We start from the raw sequence: 21,537 nt of genomic DNA on the forward strand, positions 1-21,537 counted from the left end.
GTGTACACATGCGGCTTCCAGACGTGTGCGGCCAAGATATGTACAAAATAAAATGTGTCCAAAAATTTGGTGGGTGTGGCTTATATTTAGGTGTGCTCTATAGCCCGGACATTGTGGTATGTAATCATACATACGAAAGCATATGCACACAGATTTGTGGACATCTTTTGTCACTGCAGTGTTTACGGCAGAACATTCCCAAAACATTTCTGATTGGTGAAGTCAGAAACATCTGATTTAGTTATCGAGATCCTTATGCAAGCTCGAAGATCACCTTGCAGCCTAGAGCGGATGGTTGTCTTGACCTGCAAATTCGAATAACATGCCATAACATATTTCCTGATATAAAGATAGGGGAAACGCTGTTATTCTATCACATTTACAAAGACATGTTTATTCATTTCTTTACAATATGCGGTTATGATGCAAACTCTTTAAAAAAACAATAGACAAGGATTTGTCAAAGAAGAAGCTATGTTGCCTGTCCTTCAGGTTTTGTTCATCTTTCATTGTGGGTTTGTAGAACACGCAGTGGGAGGAAGCGGGTCAAGCAGAAGCGCTCTTACCCACAGTCTGTTGATACGCCTGCAGGGCCAGCTCAATGTAGCCTGACCTCTGGGATTCGTTCTGGGCGTAGATCTGCAGAGACATAAGTCAAGCACACCAAGGTGAAATAAATGTCCCATCTATTGCCTTAGGATGGAGCACATCCTGTTTTGCACATCGATAGTAGTTTTTGTAGAATCATTTGAATATTGCATCCCACGGCAACGGGCAGTCAAAAAAGTCCTCCCATTTTCCATATGTGTTATATGGGGCAGCATTCAGAGATTTCTTTATTAAATACAAATTATAAATGTTTCTATTTATTTTTGTTCCTTTTTGCCAACTAAAATTTCTTATTAGAGGTTTACAAACTAATAATTTAGTAGTTCCATAATTAATTATTTGTTTCCCTCTTTTCCCAATTCCTCCAGTTAGTTGATTAATGAAAAGCTTGAACAAGCATCACCGTACATAGTTCTAAATTCATCATACTCCATAACCTTACCATTCTCATTGATAAAGTCATTGACAAAAATGATTCCTCTTCCAAACATATTTTTCCAAAAGAAAGGCTTCCCATCTATTACAATATTAGAGTTCATCCATATTATCTGCTGCGAAAAGTCATCTCTTTTTTCTGGCACATAAAATTTAAAACACCACCATGAGTGGATTGTTTCCTTTATGATCCCAGCCATGTTTCCCAGCAGACTCTCTACATAAGGAAAATGGGAGGGCATCACTTGTAAAAACGGATACAATTTATTTTGATGCAGTGCATATTTTTTGTCCAACAGGACACTTGTGTACTACTCAGTGTTTAGATACATCTTTGGAACAATTGATGCTTTTAAAGACAGACACATAGCTTCAAGGTTAAGAAGTTTCAGGCCCCCATATTCATATTAATTGTACAAAACCTTTCTTTTAATCTTTTCTGGTTTGCCTTCCCAGACAAAATCAAAGACCCGACGCTCATAAACCTTAAAAAAGTTTTGTGATGGATCTGGTAATGACAAAAATAAATAAATAGAGGAATAATTAAAGAGTTGACAATATATATTTTACCATACAAGGTTATGGATTTCCCTTTCCATAATTGCAGAATTTAAACCAGCTTTCTTAGTCGATTATCGTAATTTATTGAGCCTAGATCTTCCAGATTCTCTGGGACAACAACATCAAGTATGTTAACTGGTCCATCTGTCCACAAAACAGGCACTTTGCATTCCATTCGAAAGGACGTTCCCTTTAAATTTCCGATCCTTAATATTTTACATTTATCATTGTTGTGAAAAGATGTCCAACAGATTTAGAAGGTTCTGCAAACAATGAGGATTGGGGCTGATAAATAAACTTGTATCGTCTGCATACATTGTAGAGACGGTCTCAGCTCACGTTGCTCACGGCGGAAATTTTTTCTTTCTGTTCTTTAAGAATTGCCATTCTTAAACATTACAGTTAAGAATGTCAAGTGTGAAAATAAATTAACTAAATGATGTCTTTATGAAATTTGCAGAACGTGCCTTACTACGACTCCGTCTTCTCCCCATCATCCATGTTGTAGTTTTTAGCGCTTCCATAGCAAGTTTACTGACAGATATAAGTTTGAGCTACAATATATGCTAATTTTTATTAAAAACAACAGCGGTGGATGCATGTGCATGTACAAGCCAGTCTGCCCCACAACATGAGGATAGAGAAAAAGAAGAAGCTTACTCACTACAACACGGATTACAATGACGGACTCACGCAAACCACTTTAAGTAAATGTCTACAATATCTGGAGATACAGTATATGCTGAAGTCACAATTGGGAAATATGTCACAAAAATGGACAATTCCAAATGGCTCATTTGGAGTAAGTATGAAGGAGGGCAATATTGTTTTATAAATATCTCTGCAATGCCTCCATGGTTTGATTTAACTTTTCCGGGACTTATGCAGATCCCAAATAAACAAAAACAGGTACCAATAGATAAGAAAGGTTGGTTTTGCCAAATGGTTTTCCTTTAAATTGGGTTTGCTAAACACCAATCCATGTTTTGGAAAGGATAGCTCTGTGGTTTGTGACCCTGCTTCATATGGCAAAGAGCCTGGGTTCAAGTCCTAGTCAGGATAAAATAAAACATTGGTGGTATTTATTTTTCATAATTGATGTAACAGTGGTTTGCTGATGACAATTGAATCCCTTTTTTAAATTTACCATATTTTGTAATGCAAATGTTGGCAGGTAGAGAATGCACATGTGAGCAAAGGACATCCAAAGTACAACAATTTTACAAAATAATAAGTTACATTTAGAAATACGAATTAACCTTTTTTGGTCGCTTTTTCTGGTGTTTTTTAATTGATGTGTAGGGGCAGCAGAAGATGCTGCTTGTTAAGAGCAATACATACTTTTGTGCAAGTCTCCTAAAGTGTCCAATAAGATTAGAACATTTTTGCTAGGTTTGAAAAGACAATCTAGAGGCATCTGAATACTCTTAAGTATAGCGACTGATCCCACAACTTCATTCTTTAGCAGACCAGGTGATTATGAAGTGTGTTAAAAAGCAGCATTACAAAGTCATCTCTACTGGACAAAGCTGCATTCAGACCGTCCCATTAAACATATACTGAACAAAAATATATAGGCAACACTTTTGTTTTTGCTCCCCATTTTCCATGAGTTGAACTCAAAGATCTAAAACTTTTACTAAATACACAAAATACCTATTCCTTTCAAATATCGTTCACAAATCTGTCTAATTGTGTGTTAGTGAGCCTTTCTTCTTTGCCTAGATGATCCATCCCACCTCACGGGTGTGGCATATCAAGATGCTAATTAAACAGCATGAATATTGCACAGGTGTGCCTTAGGTTGCCCACAATTAAAGGCCACTCTGCTTGATTGGAGGTGACATGTCCGGTCAGTATGAAGGCCATGCAAGAACTGGCATGTTTTCAGCTTCCAGAAATTGTGTGCAGATCATTGCAACATGGGGTGGTGCATTGTCATGCTGCAACATGAGGTGATGGTCTCGGATGAATGACACAACAATGGGCCTCAAGATCTTGTCACGGTATTTCTGTGCATTCAAAATGCCATCAATAAAATGCACTTCTGTTCATTGTCCAAAACATACACCTTCCCATACCATAACCCCACCCCCAAAATGGGCCGATCGATTCACAACATTGACCCCAGCAACCCGCTCTCCCACACGACGCCACACATGCTGTCTGCCGGTTGGATGTACTGTCAAGTTCTCCGAAACCTTTGGACATGGCTTATAGTAGATAAATTAACATTCAATTCACGGGCAACAGCTCTGGTGGACATTCCTGCAGTCGGCATGCCAACTGCACACTCCCTCAAAACTTGCAACATCTGTGGCATTGTGCTGTGTGATAAATGTGCACATTTCAGAGTGGCCTTTTATTGTGGGCAGCCGAAGGCACACCTGTGCAATAATCATGCTGTTTAATTAGCATCTTGATATGCCACACCTGTGAGGTGGGATGGATTATCTCGGCAAAGAATAAATGCCCACTAACACCGATTTAAACAGATTTGTGAAAAATATTTGAGAGGAATAGGTTTTTTGTGTATATAGTCAAAGTTTTAGATCTTTGAGTTCAACTCATGGAAAATGGGAGCAAAAACAAAGGTGTTGCATTTATATTTTTGTTCAGTGTACATGCAATGTATTTTATGAGCAAGGGCATAACTAATTGCAACAGTCCTGGTCCAAAAGTATTTGTGTCAGACCACCATAAATAACTGAAAAAATGGGAAATACTTTATGCTGATGTGATACATTACATCATCTTGTGAGATTTTATACCATCTCTAGGGATTAATGATGGCAGTAGAATGATAACCATGTCTACCGCACCTCCGTTTTTTTAAATTAAATGTTGCCACTTTCCAATGCATCATGGCCAAAGAGTTCTGTGTACTACTAAGACATGACGTGACCGAAACCTGGACCCTGCAGTTCTCAGCGATGCCAACGCAACCTTGACTTCTGCGCTTCACAGCAAGGCTGCAAGCATCAACCTGGGAACGCCTTTTATCAACCCAGGACAGTTCTGACATTCACAAGGTTAACACTCAATAGCCATGGTTGCAATGTTCTCACCGTGAGAAGGTCAGTGCCTGTGGCCTGCTGGCTGGAAGCCTCCTGGGCCGACTTGCTGTGAGGGTGTACGAGATGGAAGAGAGATACGAGGCTCACCGCATCCTGCACCCTGAAACCCAAAAACATGTTTGTTTTACCTCGTAGGACTTTACATTGGCTTGTATTCTACTGGACAGAAATTGGCTATTATTGGACAGTTAGTATAAACATTGACTCAATCTTATGTTGGTTTTGAAGCTGTAATAGCTTGACATATTGAATTTTATCAATCAATTAAATTTAAGACCTTTCTCACATTTACACAACTAGAAAGACTTCATGTAGTTACTTATTGATGATATTTTTGGCTTGTAAGTAAAATAACGTGTAATTTATGGAATATAATCTCTTCTTGGAAGAGGATTTTCTTGATTAAAAAAGTACTTAATTTAGCTATTATTTGTATGTATTATTATAATATAAATGTATCATTACTACTCAGAATAGTCCGTTAGGTAATTATCTCCCAATGCATTTCATTAATATTGCCAGAGAATGTACAGTATTCATCAAAATCAAAGAAAAAAACAGGAACAGTTTTTATACTGCTTATAGTGTTTTGGTTGGCTCAATTGTCCTTATCACAAATCTTTAAAAATGCATTTTAACGAGGGCGTACAATGTGTTACTGATATCGGACATCAGTCCGATATCAGCAAATAGCAAGTATTAGATTATATCGGCTTGCATCTAAAATCTTACACAACAAGCTGTCCGTGTGCAAAGTTGCACAGTCAGTTAACATCTAAATGTCCTCCAATAAACACACAAGGTTGGTCTTGTCTTGCATTTCAGTGAAGTTATTTATAAAAGGTAAACATGGTAGGCTATAGTCTACTAGGAGCTAGCAGCTATGCAACAGCTAAGCACACAATAAATAATAAGTAACCTTAATTCAACAAAATTGCAATCTAAAACACATTTGTCAATATAAGTATCAAATAATTATATTTGCATATTACTTACATATACAAGTGTATTAAAAAGTATCCAGTCCGAAAGTGTCCGCATCATTTAACTTATGACATCCTGAGCTTAGTTTATTGAATTATTGTGGCTACTGTTGCCAAAAAAAATTAAAAATACTACTCCTCTTCAACTTTAAGACAGCTTAAGACCATTCCAGACAGTTAATAAATATGTTTGTGTTTTCATACCATTGTTCTCTGAGTAGTGTCATATGATCAAACCTTTTCTAACAATGAACAAACAAACAAACCAACAAACCAACTTACAAACCAAACAGTCCAGTTGCGATCGATTGAATGCCCTGAGAATACAATAACCTGGATGAATGAGACCAGCCATAGACATTTTCTACCCCTTGTCCCTTTCGGGGTCGCGGGGGGTGCTGGAGCCTATCTCAGCTGCATTCGGGCGGAAGGCGGGGTACACCCGCACTGGGGAATAATAAAAGCACTGGAAGTATGATTTGTGCTGATATCGATACTGTCAGTATCCATATCGGTCAATACTCAAAGCTCCAATTTGGGTGTTGTATTGGAAGTGAAAAAGTTGTAACGGGACACCCCGAATTTTAACTGCTGCCATGTGGCACAACAGTAAAGAGACGCCTGCTAAGTCAATACTGGCCAAGTATGTAGAAAAGCAAAATACAGCATAAGAAATAATAGCGAATACATTGAATAAAGCCTTGAATGTAAACTGTTTCAAACTCACAATTCCTTTTTCAGCATGTCCACAATGAGGCCATCAATCCTGTGTGCGTTGACCAGGTACCAGGCCATGCCACCGAAGTGCCTGGTGGAGCGAAGGAGATCATATTTCCCATGTTTGTCCAAATCCTCATAGGTGGCAGCGTGCACCTGAAACACACATTTGGCAAATCCTATTATTTATGTAGATGCTCATATCTGCTGTACAGATTTAATTTAGAAAAGAGAAGTGTGGCATACTTCTCTAGCTGCCTTTTTTGTATTTGACTTTATTAAATGTTTGGGTAGCATTTTATTGAACAAAACAGTTTTCTTTTAAGTACCGGTAATATAAACATTATATAAACAGACACCGTCTTTTAAAAGGCACACACACACACTCAGATGCTGCTCTCATAAACATCTCTCAACTGCATTTGACTTTTATTTAAAACATTTTTTAAAACACATGAATTAATTTCCCTACTAATAATTTACATTTATTAAAGAGTAATTTCATTAGTAATTAAATTACTTGTTTGGTTAGGTAACAAGTAAATATAATGGAACACTGGTAGTAACAGTAATGTTGTGTTGAGTTTAAACAATTTGCACATTGTGTTTAAAATACAGATAAATCAGAATATCAGTCTTGGTCCAAATCACCCAGCCCTGGGTGAGGTCCCGAAGATCATCATGTCATGTGTAATGAAACAGTCTAATAAAAAGGCTATATGAACATAATACATATATTTTAAGACAAATCTGTATGTTTTTGTTCAATATTAGTATTAACATTTCATCATTTCTATTTCCTGCCGCCAATGATGTGAAAGTGCCTGATTTGATATGCAGTGGAGCCTGCTTTTTAAACGTTAATATTGCTGAAGATCACCATTATTTAATCAAGGAAACTAAAATTGTTGTGATTAAAATGTGATTAATTGGGCAGTCTTGACTGAATAACCTTAGGGGATTTTCCTCTCATTTAATTTTACATTTTATAAGACAATAAAATTAAAATGTCAGCACAAACACTGATATTAGCTATCAGCACATCTACACAACTCTGCAGCTTAGATAAGAGCGAAGTCAAGATTAGCTCACCTTGATGTACTCTGATGAGTCAGGTTCAAATTGAACCAGGCATAAGTCCAACACATCCTTGTGTCGGTCCTGGGAGAATAATATCTTGGGGGAAAAAAGGAAAAAGTCTTTATAATGGTTCTGAGGCCGTACAACCAACTTTTCTTTTTACCCATTTTTAACTGTTTAGGTGTAATTGGGATCCCGATAAGTCCCGTAAATGTGAAATTAAATCATGGACGCAGAGATATTTATAAAATAATCTCGCCTTTTTCCAAACTTGCTACAAACGAGCCGTTTGGAATTTGAGACTTTAGTGATTCCCCCCAACTAAAAAAAAAATGCGTATAGTGTTTGGGCTTCAAAACTATCGATAAAGGTGACGCTTTAAACACGGAAGCGCTGCTCTGCAAGCGCGGCTTTAAAACATGCCTCGCAAAAGGTGGCAATTACCGGTATTGTTACCACGTTTGCGTCAAAGTTAGGTAAACATTTAAATAACAAGCATTCAGATCTGCACAATGAGTTTAAAGAATGACAAGTAATATTGTAGTTAACTAGCTCCCCTGTTGTGCTCATACAGTTACCTAGATGCTCACACAGCTGCTTGGCTTCTTGCCAATTTTATTAGCGCAGTCCAAATCGGCACCGCCCACGTATGGTAAACTAATGCAAGTGAAATGACTGAATTTTTTAACAAATTCATCCAATTTGTGTTTTATGTTTTACAATGTGTGTTTTACCTGCTACATGTGGACTTAGCCACAGTATTTTTTTTAGTATTTACTAGTCTACAGACCCCCGCGACCCCAAGAGGGACAGGCGGTAGAAAATGGATGGATGGTTGTATTCGTTTTATAGCACAGAGTACATATAGACCAAGAGGGGCAACCATAAATCATGGAGCATTTAATACAATATCAGTAAAGATTTCTATTGTGTTATAACCTGCGGTAATCTGAGATTATGGCAGACTATATTATAAATTGTTCCTTGAGTGCAATAATAAAAAGTCTAGTGCAATAGGAAAACGTATGTTTATTGTATCGTAATATTTTCTGTTAAAAAGAAGCTAATAATGAAATTTTTTGTGGTTCCTTTTATTTGGAAAAGTATCAATATATATTTTGGTACCAGTACCAATACATTGGTATCGGGACAACCTTAGCAGTATACTAATTTCACAGACACTTCACAACGTTTCCTTTTCCCTTCAACACTAACAAATACTACTAATCATGGCAGACTTCATGAGAGATTAATATGACTACTTTGGAACAAATGTTGAGCCATAACCTTATATTTCTGAGCCTGAATATACGGAGTATGATCTACAAGTTTTAAATTGCTAAACAGATGCAGCTTTAGTGAAACATTAAGCATAATGCAGCAGTATTCTTAAGTGCTGAACAAGATATACAAACTATGAACATAATAAAACAATCACATACTGTACAATGATTGCTCTTACTGTGACGCCGACAGATGAGATGCTCATATCTTCTCGTTTAGATGAAGGATTAATCATAATCCTAATGAAGGGTTTAAAAAAAATCATAATAAAAAGTGCTGCAAACAAGTGTTTTTTTCGTGTCCTTCTTGCTATTGGAAGTCAAAGTTGACCAACTTCTCAGTTTATGGCCACAACCGTCTACCATCCAGGTGAGAGGAATGATTGATAATTTGGAATTAACTTTCACCAGTGTGCCGGCTCAATAAATCAATATAATAGCATAAGCTAGTTAGCTCTCTTTGATCAATGCACCGCTAAAAATAGTTTGTCTGTGTTAGTGCTTATACCGGTAATAACAATGGCGGTTTTGAGATATTTTTTTAAAAGGTTTTATGAGTGGAATAGAGGACCTCCCATGAGCTGCATTGTTGGCCACCTTGTACTTGCCGTATTTACCAACTTAGAATGCAATAAAAAAAACAGAAAAGAAAACCATAAGTTCTTGTCTTCCATAACAATTGTGAATGATTGGCAAAATTCCCAAAAAAGATGCAGTTCCCCTTTAAGTTTAATAAGGTAATTGCTATACTACCATTGACAGGAGTAGAAATAATCATAATGTTAGACTATTCCACCCTGCCTAGTCTTACCTTTACATTCTCCTCTTTAAAGAAGGGAGGTGTGGTAATTCTGCGTCCATCTTTTGGGAAGTACACTTGACTAAGCCGGTCTCTTTCCTCCCAGGTTGCTTTCCTTAGCTTCCCGTCGGTCTCCCTCACAACAATGAACCTTTCCTAAAAAAAAAAAATACATTTATTTCACATATCCAAACTAGGAAACATACGGGAGCACGATCGCATTTGATTTCAGCACACATGACATTTACACACTTAAGAGTAATTGAGTACTGTACTACTTTTACCATAGCAGAGATGTCTGCTTGACAGCAATCATCTGCATTTGCATCTATATAATACATTCAAAAGTGAGCAAAAAAACTGACCATACTGACATACAAGGGTTTCCCAAATAGTCACATTTTTCTTGAGGATCAAAGCACTTAATTTAATCAATCAAATGCACAATCTTTATTTAATGTTCCTATTCTGAATTTCCTCTTTATATTTTGTCTCTGGGAAAATAAAATTACAACAAAAATAATTATTTGTTAAGCGGAGGATCAAATAATTACTTTTCCAACTGCAATATTTGTAATTAAGTTAGTTTTTTTAAATTTCTGATGGCACTATCAAAAAAATATTTTGTGTTCAGGGTTTCCCATAGAGTGACACTACATGTAGCGGTAGGGGCATGGTCAATATGACTTCATTTGGATTTGCAATAATGCATTTATTTTCTTTAAAAAGGCTAAACAAATATGTTATGTATGTTTAAAAACAAATGTGTTATTAGTTTTCATCCATTTTCTACCGCTTATTCCCTTCCATCCATTTTCTACCACTTATTCCCTTCGGGGTTGCGGTGAGCGCTGGAGCCTATCTCAGCTACAATTGGGCGGAAGGCGGGAGACACACTGGACAAGTCGCCGCCTCATCGCAGTTATCAGTAATAACATATTTGTTCTTATGTTTTCAGACTTAGCTTTATTGGCAAAGTATGTTTAACAGAATTTGACTTGGTAGACTGCTGTGCTCTTTGTTCAATGCAATTTCAATTGTTGCTGCTTATTGTGAAAGGTAAAATAGGCAACACTATATTATGCCCTCCTTGAATGTTGCAATTTACTTTGCCAAATATGTAAACAGTCCTTTGAATTAGAGATGAAAAAAATAACTTAGTGTTTTGTTGATATTCTCTACAATGAAGTCACTGTAAAACTAACCACATTAAGGAAAGTACATTATATATACACATGAAGTGCACATACATGTAGTAAACCGTTAAATTAATAATTTAGTTTGGAATAAACTGAAAAAAAACAATACAATTATGCAGGATGAACGTTGAGCTCTGATGCCGTGTGCTTAACGCTAATGTATAATGGACAATCTCTGTGACAGGCTAACCAAAATGAGCATGGACGATCGCAGGGCACATACTGTACATAGACAAACAATTATTCACACTCACATTCATACCTATGGACAATTCACAGTCTCCAATGAAACTAACATACTTATTTTTGGAATGAAGAAGGAAGCTGGAGTACCCGGAGAAAACCCACAACACACGTTCGGGACACCATACATACACTACACAGCGACATCCTAACAGGTTCGGAGACGCACAGTGTAAAGCAAGACGTTATTGTTGGTAGCAACGTCAAAAGAATTTGGGTAGTTTATACAGACTTGAACAAGAAATGCTTAAAATAACCTGAAATACCTTTCTCTTTAACTTTATTTCCTTAAGTTTGCTGGGTGTTAACTCCGTTCCTGACAGGCGATTTAGATGCATGTTTTTTTTGTATGATATTTGAGATGTTTTTCAAACTTATTATGGCTAATAGTATGTAAATAATAGACTATGAAGTATATATATATACAATATATTACTAAAATTAGTTTAATGTAAAAAAAAAACGTATTATGAATGTGTGGCGGCATTTATCTTGCAGTGGCAGTACGCCACGGTCATTTACAAGTAGGGGAAACCATGGTGTTACGAAGACATCTTCAAACAGCTGGAACAAAATGTGGTTAATCATCCTGTTAGAATAATTTACCCTTTTAATTGCATTTCTACACAACTGCAGGCTGTGATTCAAACTAAGAAGCATTGCTGCATGCATTGTATTGTACGTTAGAAGACACTTATAAAAAAGTTGAACTCCTAGCGAGAGTACAAGTGTACTGCACTTAATGAAGTACATACCCTGTGTGGAATATGATAGGTTATGTCTGTAAAGACATATTTGGCTGTATCCATACCATCCAGGACTGTGTCCACAGACAATACATCATTGATGGGCTTCCTCTCTGGTAGAACAGGAGGCATTTGCAGCATTTTCTTAGCCTTCTCTTCAGCTGACTTCATTGCCTGGAAACATATTTATGTGAAACATTTTTAAGTTGCATGTTGGGATGTATAGATGTATATTTTTTGGTACCATTTCCTTATGAGTCAGTCCAAGAGGACCGTCAACATTCTGGACTAACAATAAGGCTATATATACTTTTTTTTTATCCAGCTGACCGTCGGAATTATGACACGCACACTGTCAATTTTTTTAGGTGCCACTGCAAAGCATAAAAAAGACACGGCAGAAAAGCCAATCAGAGTCAAATTTTTACTGCCCCGTTCAGGGTACAAGGTACGCAGAAGTAAGCCGAATCATAGATTTACGAGTGATTGGAATCGCGTCAAACAGGATCGAAATGTGTAAAGTCGTGGTAATCGGCCTAATGTGACTGAGATGCTGTCATTGAGGGGAAAAGGTGAAATCATGTTTACGTGGACCCTATATTTGACAAACACTCCCCTCCATGAAGCCTGGCCAGCACTGTAGTCGGCAACCCCGCTCCCTTCTCGGGCCATCTCTGTGCCTGCCTCTCTTTGACATGCGGCACAACCAAACTAACTCCAAAATGCAGAGCCAAACCGTTCCTAAATGACTTCTACGTGTCAGGTGATATGCTTCTATTGCAAATTTGCTGACTACTTGTCATCCAAAAGCTGTGTGAAAAATGAATTGGTAAGGTAATGACAACTCAACAGCTTCTAATACTATACAGGTAGTTGGACCATTAATTACTGATGCACCTTTGCATGTGCTTTCTTTTACTTGAAAGCATGTGAATTCTAATTTATTGGTATATAGTTAGGTTATTTTGCTTTTTCTTATTTAGTTGAGTTTTTTAGTTGAGTTTTTTACTTGCTAATCGTGTTAATAAAATGTTGTACTAATCCTGAGTTTATTTGTTTTTGTACAGATGCTGGCAGGTTAAAAACAATTAAAAAATGTGTGATATTAATCAAAATCGGATGATTTTTTTTGTTTGCCATATTGCCCAGCCTTAGAGTCTGATTATCAGCCTAGAACAGGGGTCGGCAACCCGCGGCTCCGGAGCCGCATGCGGCTCTTTGACCACTCTGATGCGGCTCAGCTGCATACTTGCCGACCCCCCCGATTTTCCCAGGAAACTTATGGATCTCAGTGCCTCTCCTAGATAACTCCCAGGGATATTATATGGATCTCAGTGCCTCTCCTAGATAACTCCCAGGGATATTATAATCCTATTTTCACTCTAATTACTAAATTAAGGGAGTGCCCTAATTGCACTGTAGTAATTGTTCTCTATAGCATTTACAAACAGCGTGCCCCGGCCACATGTAGTATGTAGCTCTTACTTGCACACATAGGAGACAGCAAAGCATAGTTAGTCGTCAGCCACACAGCTTACACTGACGGTAGCCGTATCAAACAACTTTAACACTGTTACGTTACAAATATGCGCCACACTGTGAACCCACACCAAAAAAGAATGAAAAACACATTTCTGGAGAACATCCCACCGTAACACAACATAAACACAACATAAACCCAACACAACCAATACCCAGAATCCCATGCAGCCCTAACTCTTCCGGTCTAGATTATACACCCCCGCTACCACCAAATCCCCCCACACATCAACCCCCCCCCCTCCGTGCGTTGGTTGAGCGGAAGAGTTAGGGCTGCGTGGGATTCTGGGTATTGGTTGTGTTGTGTTTATGTTGTGTTACAGTGCAGATGTTCTCCAGAAATGTGTTTGTCATTCTTTTTTGGTGTGGGTTCAAAGTGTGGTGCATATTTGTAACGTAACAGTGTTAAAGTTGTTTTATAAGGCTACCGTCAGTGTAAGATGTGTGGCTGCTGACCTAGTACGCCTTGCTGTCACTTATGTGAGCAAGCTGAAACTGCATTCTACATGTGGTCGAGCAAGTATACTGTTTGGGCAGGCTGTAGAGGGCGCCAAAAGCAGTGCCATCACGCCCTGATATTCGGGAGTCTCCCGGAAAAAATGAGAGGGTTGGCAAGTATGACGCTATCAAGCGCCATTCATTCAAAACTCGCGGGCCGCACTAACATCAAATTTCCACATTAAAGTGCGTGCCGGTGCGTGTGTCTGAGACCCCTGGTTAACATAGCACAAAGCATTTAAGCTTTGTATGCAGTGTTTTTCATTTAAAAAATTTTTTTGTGGCTCCCATTATTTTCTTTAATTTGTGAAACTTGCCAAAATGGCTCTTTGAGTGGTAAAGGTTGCCGACCCCTAGCCTAGAATAATCACAAATATGGAAGCAATGATAAAAAAAAATAATACATCTAATAAAAATGGTTTTAAACTACGCCTCTCTTTGACACTCAGCACTACCAAACTAACTCCAAATTGCAGAGCCAAACCGTTCCTAAATGACTTCTACGTGTCAGGTGATATGTTTCTTTTGCAAATTTGATGACCACTTGTCATCCAAAAGCTGTGTGAAAAATTAATTGGTAAGGTAATGGCAACTTGACAGCTTCTAACACTATAGGTGGACCATTAAAGGCCTACTGAAAGCCACTACTACCGACCACGCAGTCTGATAGTTTATACCTGTATATCAATGATGAAGTCTTAACATTGCAACACATGCCAATACGGCCGGGTTAACTTCTAAAGTGCAATTTTAAATTTCCCGCTAAACTTCCGGTTCGAAACGCCTCTGAGGATGACGTATGCGTGTGACGTCAATCATTGAAACGGAAGTATTCGGACACCATTGAAGCCAATACAAAATAGCTCTGTTTTCATGTCATTATTCCACAGTATTCTGGACATCTGTGTTGGTGAATCTGTTGCAATTTGTTCATTGCATTATGGAGAAAGCAGCTGAGCAAGCAAAGAAGAAAGTTGTCGGTGCGAAGTGTCTATTTTGCGAGGGAAGTCAGCAGCAACACGTACACAGCCGGCGCTTCTTTGTTTACATTCCCGAAAGATGCAGTCAAGATGGAAGAACTCGGACAACAGAGACTCTTACCAGAAGGACTTTGATTTGGATACACAGTTGCGATACCGTGAGTACACAGCTGCGCTTCCAAACATTTGATCGCTTGCTATAACTAGCTCGAGCTAGTAGCTAGGAGCTAGCATTAGGATTAATTTGTGGCATATTAAATATAAGCCTGGTTGTGTTGTGGCTAATAGAGTATATATATATGTCTTGTGTTTATTTACTGTTGTAGTCATTCCCAGCTGGATATCAGGTCCCACCCGCGCGCTTTCAAACATTTGATTGCTTGCCAGTAAGGCTGAAACGACGCGTCGACGTAGTCGACGTCATCGGTTACGTAAATACGTCGACGCCGTTTTTGTGCGTCGACGCGTCGCATAATGACGTCACACTACCGTCATGGCGAAGCGCAAAGCAGACGATCAAAGAAGACGATGCGAGCGGTGCGAGCGAGGGGGGAAAAGTATGCCAAAAGTGGTCAAAAGTGTGGGAGTATTTCAATAAACGGCCTAATAATGTTGTTGTATGCACACTGTGTCGAGCGGAAATGGCCTATCATAGCAGCACAACGGCTATGAACCAACATTTGAAAAGAAAACCAACTAGTCAATCGTCCGCGCGAGCATACGTTGTCATCATTACACAAAAACATGAATGTGTCATTTGTATCTGCTAGGGGTGTAACGGTACGTGTTTTGTATTGAACCGTTTCGGTACGGGGCTTTCGGTTCGGTACGGGGGTGTACCGAACGAGTTCTAAGCTAAAGCTAAAGTCTTAACAAGCTGCTTTGCTCCGTCTGCCTCTGTCTCAGCACGCAGCATTGTCCCACCCACACAACCATCTGATTGGTACACACGCAGCATTGTCCCAACCACACAACCATCTGATTGGTACACACGCAGCATTGTCCCACCCACACAACCATCTGATTGGTACACACAAAGCATTATCAGCCAATCAGCAGTGCGTATTCAGAGCGCATGTAGTCAGCGCTTCAGCGTGGAGCAGATAGGTGTTTAGCAGGTGAGCATCAGGCAGCGGACTGAATGATAATAAACACCTCCCAGTCAACTACTAGTAACATCACTATGAGCCCGTTGACCTTCTAGAAACTTAAACTCGCAATCCTGGCTTGAGGTGAAGGCTAATTAGCTCTCAGTTCCAGCCACATCGACCCCTTCTGAGCGCCTATTTTCAGCTGCTGGGAATATTGTAAACAAGAAAAGAACCAAAGCATGTAAACATGCTAACCTTTCTTCATTACAACTGTTAGACACTCACTGGAATGAGTAGAATTGGTTATTGTGTACTGTGTTGGACTGGATGTTTATTTTGCACATTTTAAAAGCAATACTTAATGTTTACAGTGCTCCAGAATATTTAGATTGGCACTTTTTTGTATTGGATGTTTATCTTTATTTTTGCACATTTTAGCAAATAAGCAATACTTTCACTTTTGTTAAAATGTTTACACTGTTGTTACAGAATATTTCGTTTTACACTTTTTTGTATTGGATGTTTATCTTTAGTTTTGCACATTTTAAAGCAAAATAAGCAACTTACTTTTGAAATGCTTATACTATTGCAGAATATTAAGATTTGCACTGGATGTTGACTTTTATATTTGCACATTAAAAAGCAAATAAGCTACTTTTAATTTTGTTAAATGTTAAAAGTTTTAAATGTTTACATTGTTACAGAATATTTAGTCATGTTGTTGTCAATGTTGACTGAGTGGCCATACTTCTTTTTTTTTGTAAATAAAAGCCATGCCTTTTGAAAAAACGGGCCTACATTTATTTTTTTATCTTCATTTTGAATAAAAAAATAATCGGTAAAAGGAAAAATAATCTATAGATTAATCGAAAAAATAATCTATAGATTAACCGATTAATCGAAAAAATAATCTATAGATTAATCGATAGAAAAATAATCGTTAGCTGCAGCCTTACTTGCCAGTATGTGCGTGTCATGTACGTAACTTTGATTAAATATATAAGCTTTATGAACATTGGGTTAGGTGAACGGTTGTTTGGGCTGAGTGAGTGTGTGTGTTGTGCAGGTGTTTGAATTGTATTGGCGGGTTATATATACGGGATCCCGTCCATATTACCCGCTCGAGCTATAACTAGCTCGAGCTAGTAGCTAGGAGCTAGGAGCTAGCATAACAAACACCTAGGTGTTTTTATGCGGGATTAATTTGTGGCATATTAAATATAAGCCTGGTTGTGTTGTGGCTAATAGAGTATATATATGTCTTTTATTTATTTACTGTTGTAGTCATTTCCAGCTGAATATCAGGTCACCCCCGGCTCTCACAGCATCTTCCACTCCCCACTAGTCCTTCACTTGCACTTTCCTCATTTACAAATCTTTCATCCTCGCTCAAATTAATGGGGAAATCGTCGCTTTCTCGGTCCGAATCTCTCTCACTTCTGGCGGCCATCATTTTAAACAATAGGGAACTTTGCGTATATGTTCAATTGACTACGTCACACTACTTCCGGTAGGGGCAAGCCTTTTTTTTATCAGATACCAAAAGTTGCGATCTTTATCGTCGTTGTTCTATACCAGTGGTCCCCAACCACTGGGCCGCGGCCCGGTCGTACCGGGCCGCAGAAGAATTTTTAATTAATTTTTATTTTTTATTTTTTTTAAATTTTAAAAATTAAATCAACATAAAAAACACAAGATACACTTACAATTAGTGCACCAACCCAAAAAACCTGGACATGTTTCAAACATTTGCGGGGTTTTTGCGTGAGACTGAGCCTGCTCCTTCATTCACCAAGCTGCTGCACGATCACCTGTCTGTGCTTTTAAAAGAGTTTGAGCGCTACTTCTCAACTTCAAAAGACCCACGAACTGCCAAGGAATGGATCCGCGACCCATTTGTCAACAAAGCAGATGAATCCAGCATGTCTGTGCAAGAAGAAAATCAAATGCTGGAGATCGCAAATGACGGCACCCTTAAAAGTGTATTTCAGACAAAAACTCTGCCTGTTATCTGGATTAAAGTCATGGCAGAAAACCCCGAGATCGCCACCACAGCACTGAAAACACTGTTGCCATTTCCAACATCCTATCTGTGTGAAGCGGGATTTTCTGCAGTGACAGCCACCAAAACAAAACAACGTAGCAGACTGGACATAAGCACACTTCGGGTGTCTTTGTCTCCCAATACCCCCAGTTGGGACCGTCTCGTTGCAGAGAAACAAGCTCAGGGCTCTCATTGATTTAGCGTTACGGTGAGTTAAAAATCTCATGCACTTTATATTCGTTTTTAATGTTGTATATGCATCTTATTTTGAAGGCATGTAAACGTTAACATAGCAACGAAAATCAGAGCGCGTTTGGGCAGAGGGAGGTGAGGGAGAGGGGAGAGGAGGAGCTTGCGAGTCGACTCGGGCACACAAACATGCAGGAGGCTTATCTGACGGTCCAAAGTGACAACTTTATTACAGCTGTTGAAAAATAACATTCATAATGACAGTAGTGTGGAATTGCTGGTTCTTATCATTTATATATTTTTCCACATGATTTTTTATTTATGTATTAGGCAGACAGGAAGTTACCAGAGACTTTGTTGTTATACTCATGTTATGTTGTTGGCGCAATGTGCTAATAAAGGTCCATATGAGTACACAGTGGATTCACGTTTATTATTTTAATTTTTTCATGAAAAAAATAAAAATTAAAAATACCTCCCCCTGCCCCGCCGGGCCGCGGGACAAATTATCAAGCGTTGACTGGTCCGCAGCTACAAAAAGGTTGGGGACCACTGTTCTATACTAAATCCTTTCAGCAAAAATATGGCAATATCGTGAAATGATCAAGTATGACACATAGAGTAGATCTGCTATCCCCGTTTAAATAAAAACATTTCATTTCAGTAGGCCTTTAATTACTGATGCATCTTTGTGTGTGTGTGTGTGTGTGTGTGGGGGGAGGGGGTATGGGTTAGCGGGGGGGTTGTATATTGTAGCGTCCCGGAAGACTTAATGCTGCAAGGGGTTCTGGGTATTTGTTCTGTTGTGTTTATGTTGCGTTACGGTGCGGATGTTCTCCCGAAATGTGTTTGTCACTCTTGTTTGGTGTGGGTTCAAAGTGTGGCGCATAATTGTAACACTGTTAAAGTTGTTTATACGGACACCCTTAGTGTGACCTGTATGACGGTTGACCAAGTATGCTTGCATTCCCTTGTGTGTGTGAAAAGCCGTAGATATTATGTGATTGGGCCGGCATGCAAAGGTAGTGCCTTTAAGGTTTATTGGCGCTCTGTACTTATAATTTCCGATATTACATTTTAAAGCATTTATCGGCCGATATCGGCAGTCCGATATTATCGGACATCTCTAACTAATTGTATATATTACTGATAGGAGCACCGATGAACCCACCAGTATCGATAAGGAATATTGATATTGGTATTGATAAAATCCTAACGATATACATCCCTAGTTGCATGTGGGAATAAAAAAAAAGGAAAGTACCTGCTGTAGTTGCTCATCTGTCATAAGTTTATAAGTAGGTGGCTTCAGCTCCTGTTTAAGGGGCTTGAACACTTTATGCAAGTCCAGACCTGTTATCCTGCTGAGGATGTCCTGCACAACTGGATGTGTGAATTGAGGCTTTGCATTGTCTTGAACTAAGAGAGAGAGAGAGAGAGAGAGAGAGAGAGAGAGAGAGAGAGAGAGAGAGAGAGAGAGAGAGAATGCACTAGTTATTATTTTTCACAATCTATTAATGGCATGGGATGAACTTTGCAAATACACTGCATGCCTCCATTACAATGATATGTGATTAATGTAGACCTTGTAATAAAATAATCGGACATCCAAGCCTAAGCCAACGTATTCACTAATAAAACAAATTAAAAAAACAGATGATTAAAAAGTAATTTGAAAAGAAAATATTTTTAGAACAATATAGAAGATGAAGATGAGTACTCACGACACATCACAAGGTCAGTTGTTTGTTTTAAACGTGTTGACATTAATACCGTAAAATGCCTACCGTTTTCTTGACTATCGCTGCAAAATCTTCTCGTGCCACATTTTAACAACACGCTGTTGCTCCTCTGGACATTTTTTATCCAAAAATAGCCTCGAAATAAACACCGCGCTGTATCATGCGCCGCCATGTTTGTTTTTCTTCTTCGGCTGCCAGTTCTTCTTTGTCTTCTTCTACGCCGCTTGACATCCTGACCAGTTTTGCCCTATACTGCCACCCTCAGTTCAAGGAAATGTGACTTCCAATTTAAAAAGCTAACAAACGTCCATCCATCCATTTTCTACCGCTTGTCCCTTTTTAGGGTCGCGGGGGGTGCTGGAGTGTTTGTTTCAAGTATAAACTACTTAAATAATTGTAAATAAATAAATAGATAAATTATAACATTTGACCAGCAAGTCTTAAATTACACATGAGTGTGAATGTGAATGTACGTGGCGGGGGTTTGATTGATTGATTGAGACTTTTATTAGTATATTGCACAATACAGTACATATTCCGTACAATTGACCACTAAATGGTAACACCTGAATAAGTTTTTCAACTTGTTTAAGTTGGGGTCCACGTTAATCAATTCATGGTAAAAAAAAACAAAAAAAACAACTGTTAATGTTTGTTATTTTAATTTGTATTTTATTATTCCAACTTAATACATTTAGTTCATTAAAAACTGTTTAAAAAAGGTTAATCTTTGGTATTTTAGTTAAAATGTCATGAATCTGTGTTAATACAATTATTTAAATAATTTAATAATTTTCATGAATAAAAATAGTTGATTCATTTCATAAATGTACTATATTTTTGTAAATTACTATACTTTTAGAGTATATGCAGTGGTATATTTATGGTCATTCTGCTAAAACAATAATTCTGGATTTTAACAAATACAGTGATTTGTTGTATTGGTCTACTCAGACCGTTAGGTGGCAATGTGGTAACATGGTAGAATTAAATGCAATTTTCAAAAACAACATAGCAAAACTTCTCAATGTAAATATGTCAGGATTGTCTTAATTTAACCAACGACTACTAAATGAGTTCCCATGATGCATCAGAGCTCCACAGTTTGGGTCTGTCCCCTGTAGTAGGAGTTAATGCCTCCAAACAACCAGTATTAGAATGTGTAAAAGTGACAAAAACGCTGATATTTTTATTATCATTCTATAATATATCTTCTACCATTAATACTAAGTACACACCATCTATACGCTGACCTACAATTACTCTCGGTTATATGTTTATTTTTATGATATATATATATATATTATTTTTTTCTTGAAAAAAAAAAGTTTTTTATTTTTATTGTTAAAAGTCAGATCATCACATATATATATATATATATATATATATATATATATATATATATATATATATATATATATATATATATATATATATATATATATATATATATATATATATATATATATATATATATATATATAATTTTATTTTTTATTTATTTTTATTTTTAATACTATCACTTAACTCAAATGTACTTTCATATGAAAACATTTGTATCGGAACACAGCCTTGCACACTTCAGAATATTAACTCCTTTTTGGGTAAATATATATAATCAAATTAATTTAATGCACATTTTGATGACATTAATTCATTTTAGAGCTTTAGGGCCAAAAATTGCACTAATAATACACAACTCTATTAATTGTACACATTTTC

At 37.7% G+C, this 21,537-nt stretch overlaps 1 protein-coding gene across 1 annotated transcript; it reads right to left on the reverse strand.

Annotated features, from left to right (window-relative positions):
• Window positions 1-365: 365 nt before the first annotated feature.
• On the reverse strand, window positions 366-20,057 carry mrps22 (mitochondrial ribosomal protein S22). The gene is made up of 8 exons (XM_062068612.1): window positions 19,861-20,057; window positions 19,338-19,492; window positions 11,742-11,906; window positions 9,557-9,700; window positions 7,475-7,558; window positions 6,393-6,538; window positions 4,674-4,782; window positions 366-639 (listed from the first exon to the last, which is right to left on the reverse strand). Exons 1-8 carry the CDS (start codon window positions 19,985-19,987, stop codon window positions 547-549), a joined length of 1,023 nt encoding a protein of 340 aa, XP_061924596.1. The 5' UTR covers window positions 19,988-20,057; the 3' UTR covers window positions 366-546.
• Window positions 20,058-21,537: the final 1,480 nt, after the last annotated feature.

Source organism: Entelurus aequoreus, linkage group LG13, assembly GCF_033978785.1.
Source record: "Entelurus aequoreus isolate RoL-2023_Sb linkage group LG13, RoL_Eaeq_v1.1, whole genome shotgun sequence".
NCBI lineage: Eukaryota > Metazoa > Chordata > Actinopteri > Syngnathiformes > Syngnathidae > Entelurus > Entelurus aequoreus.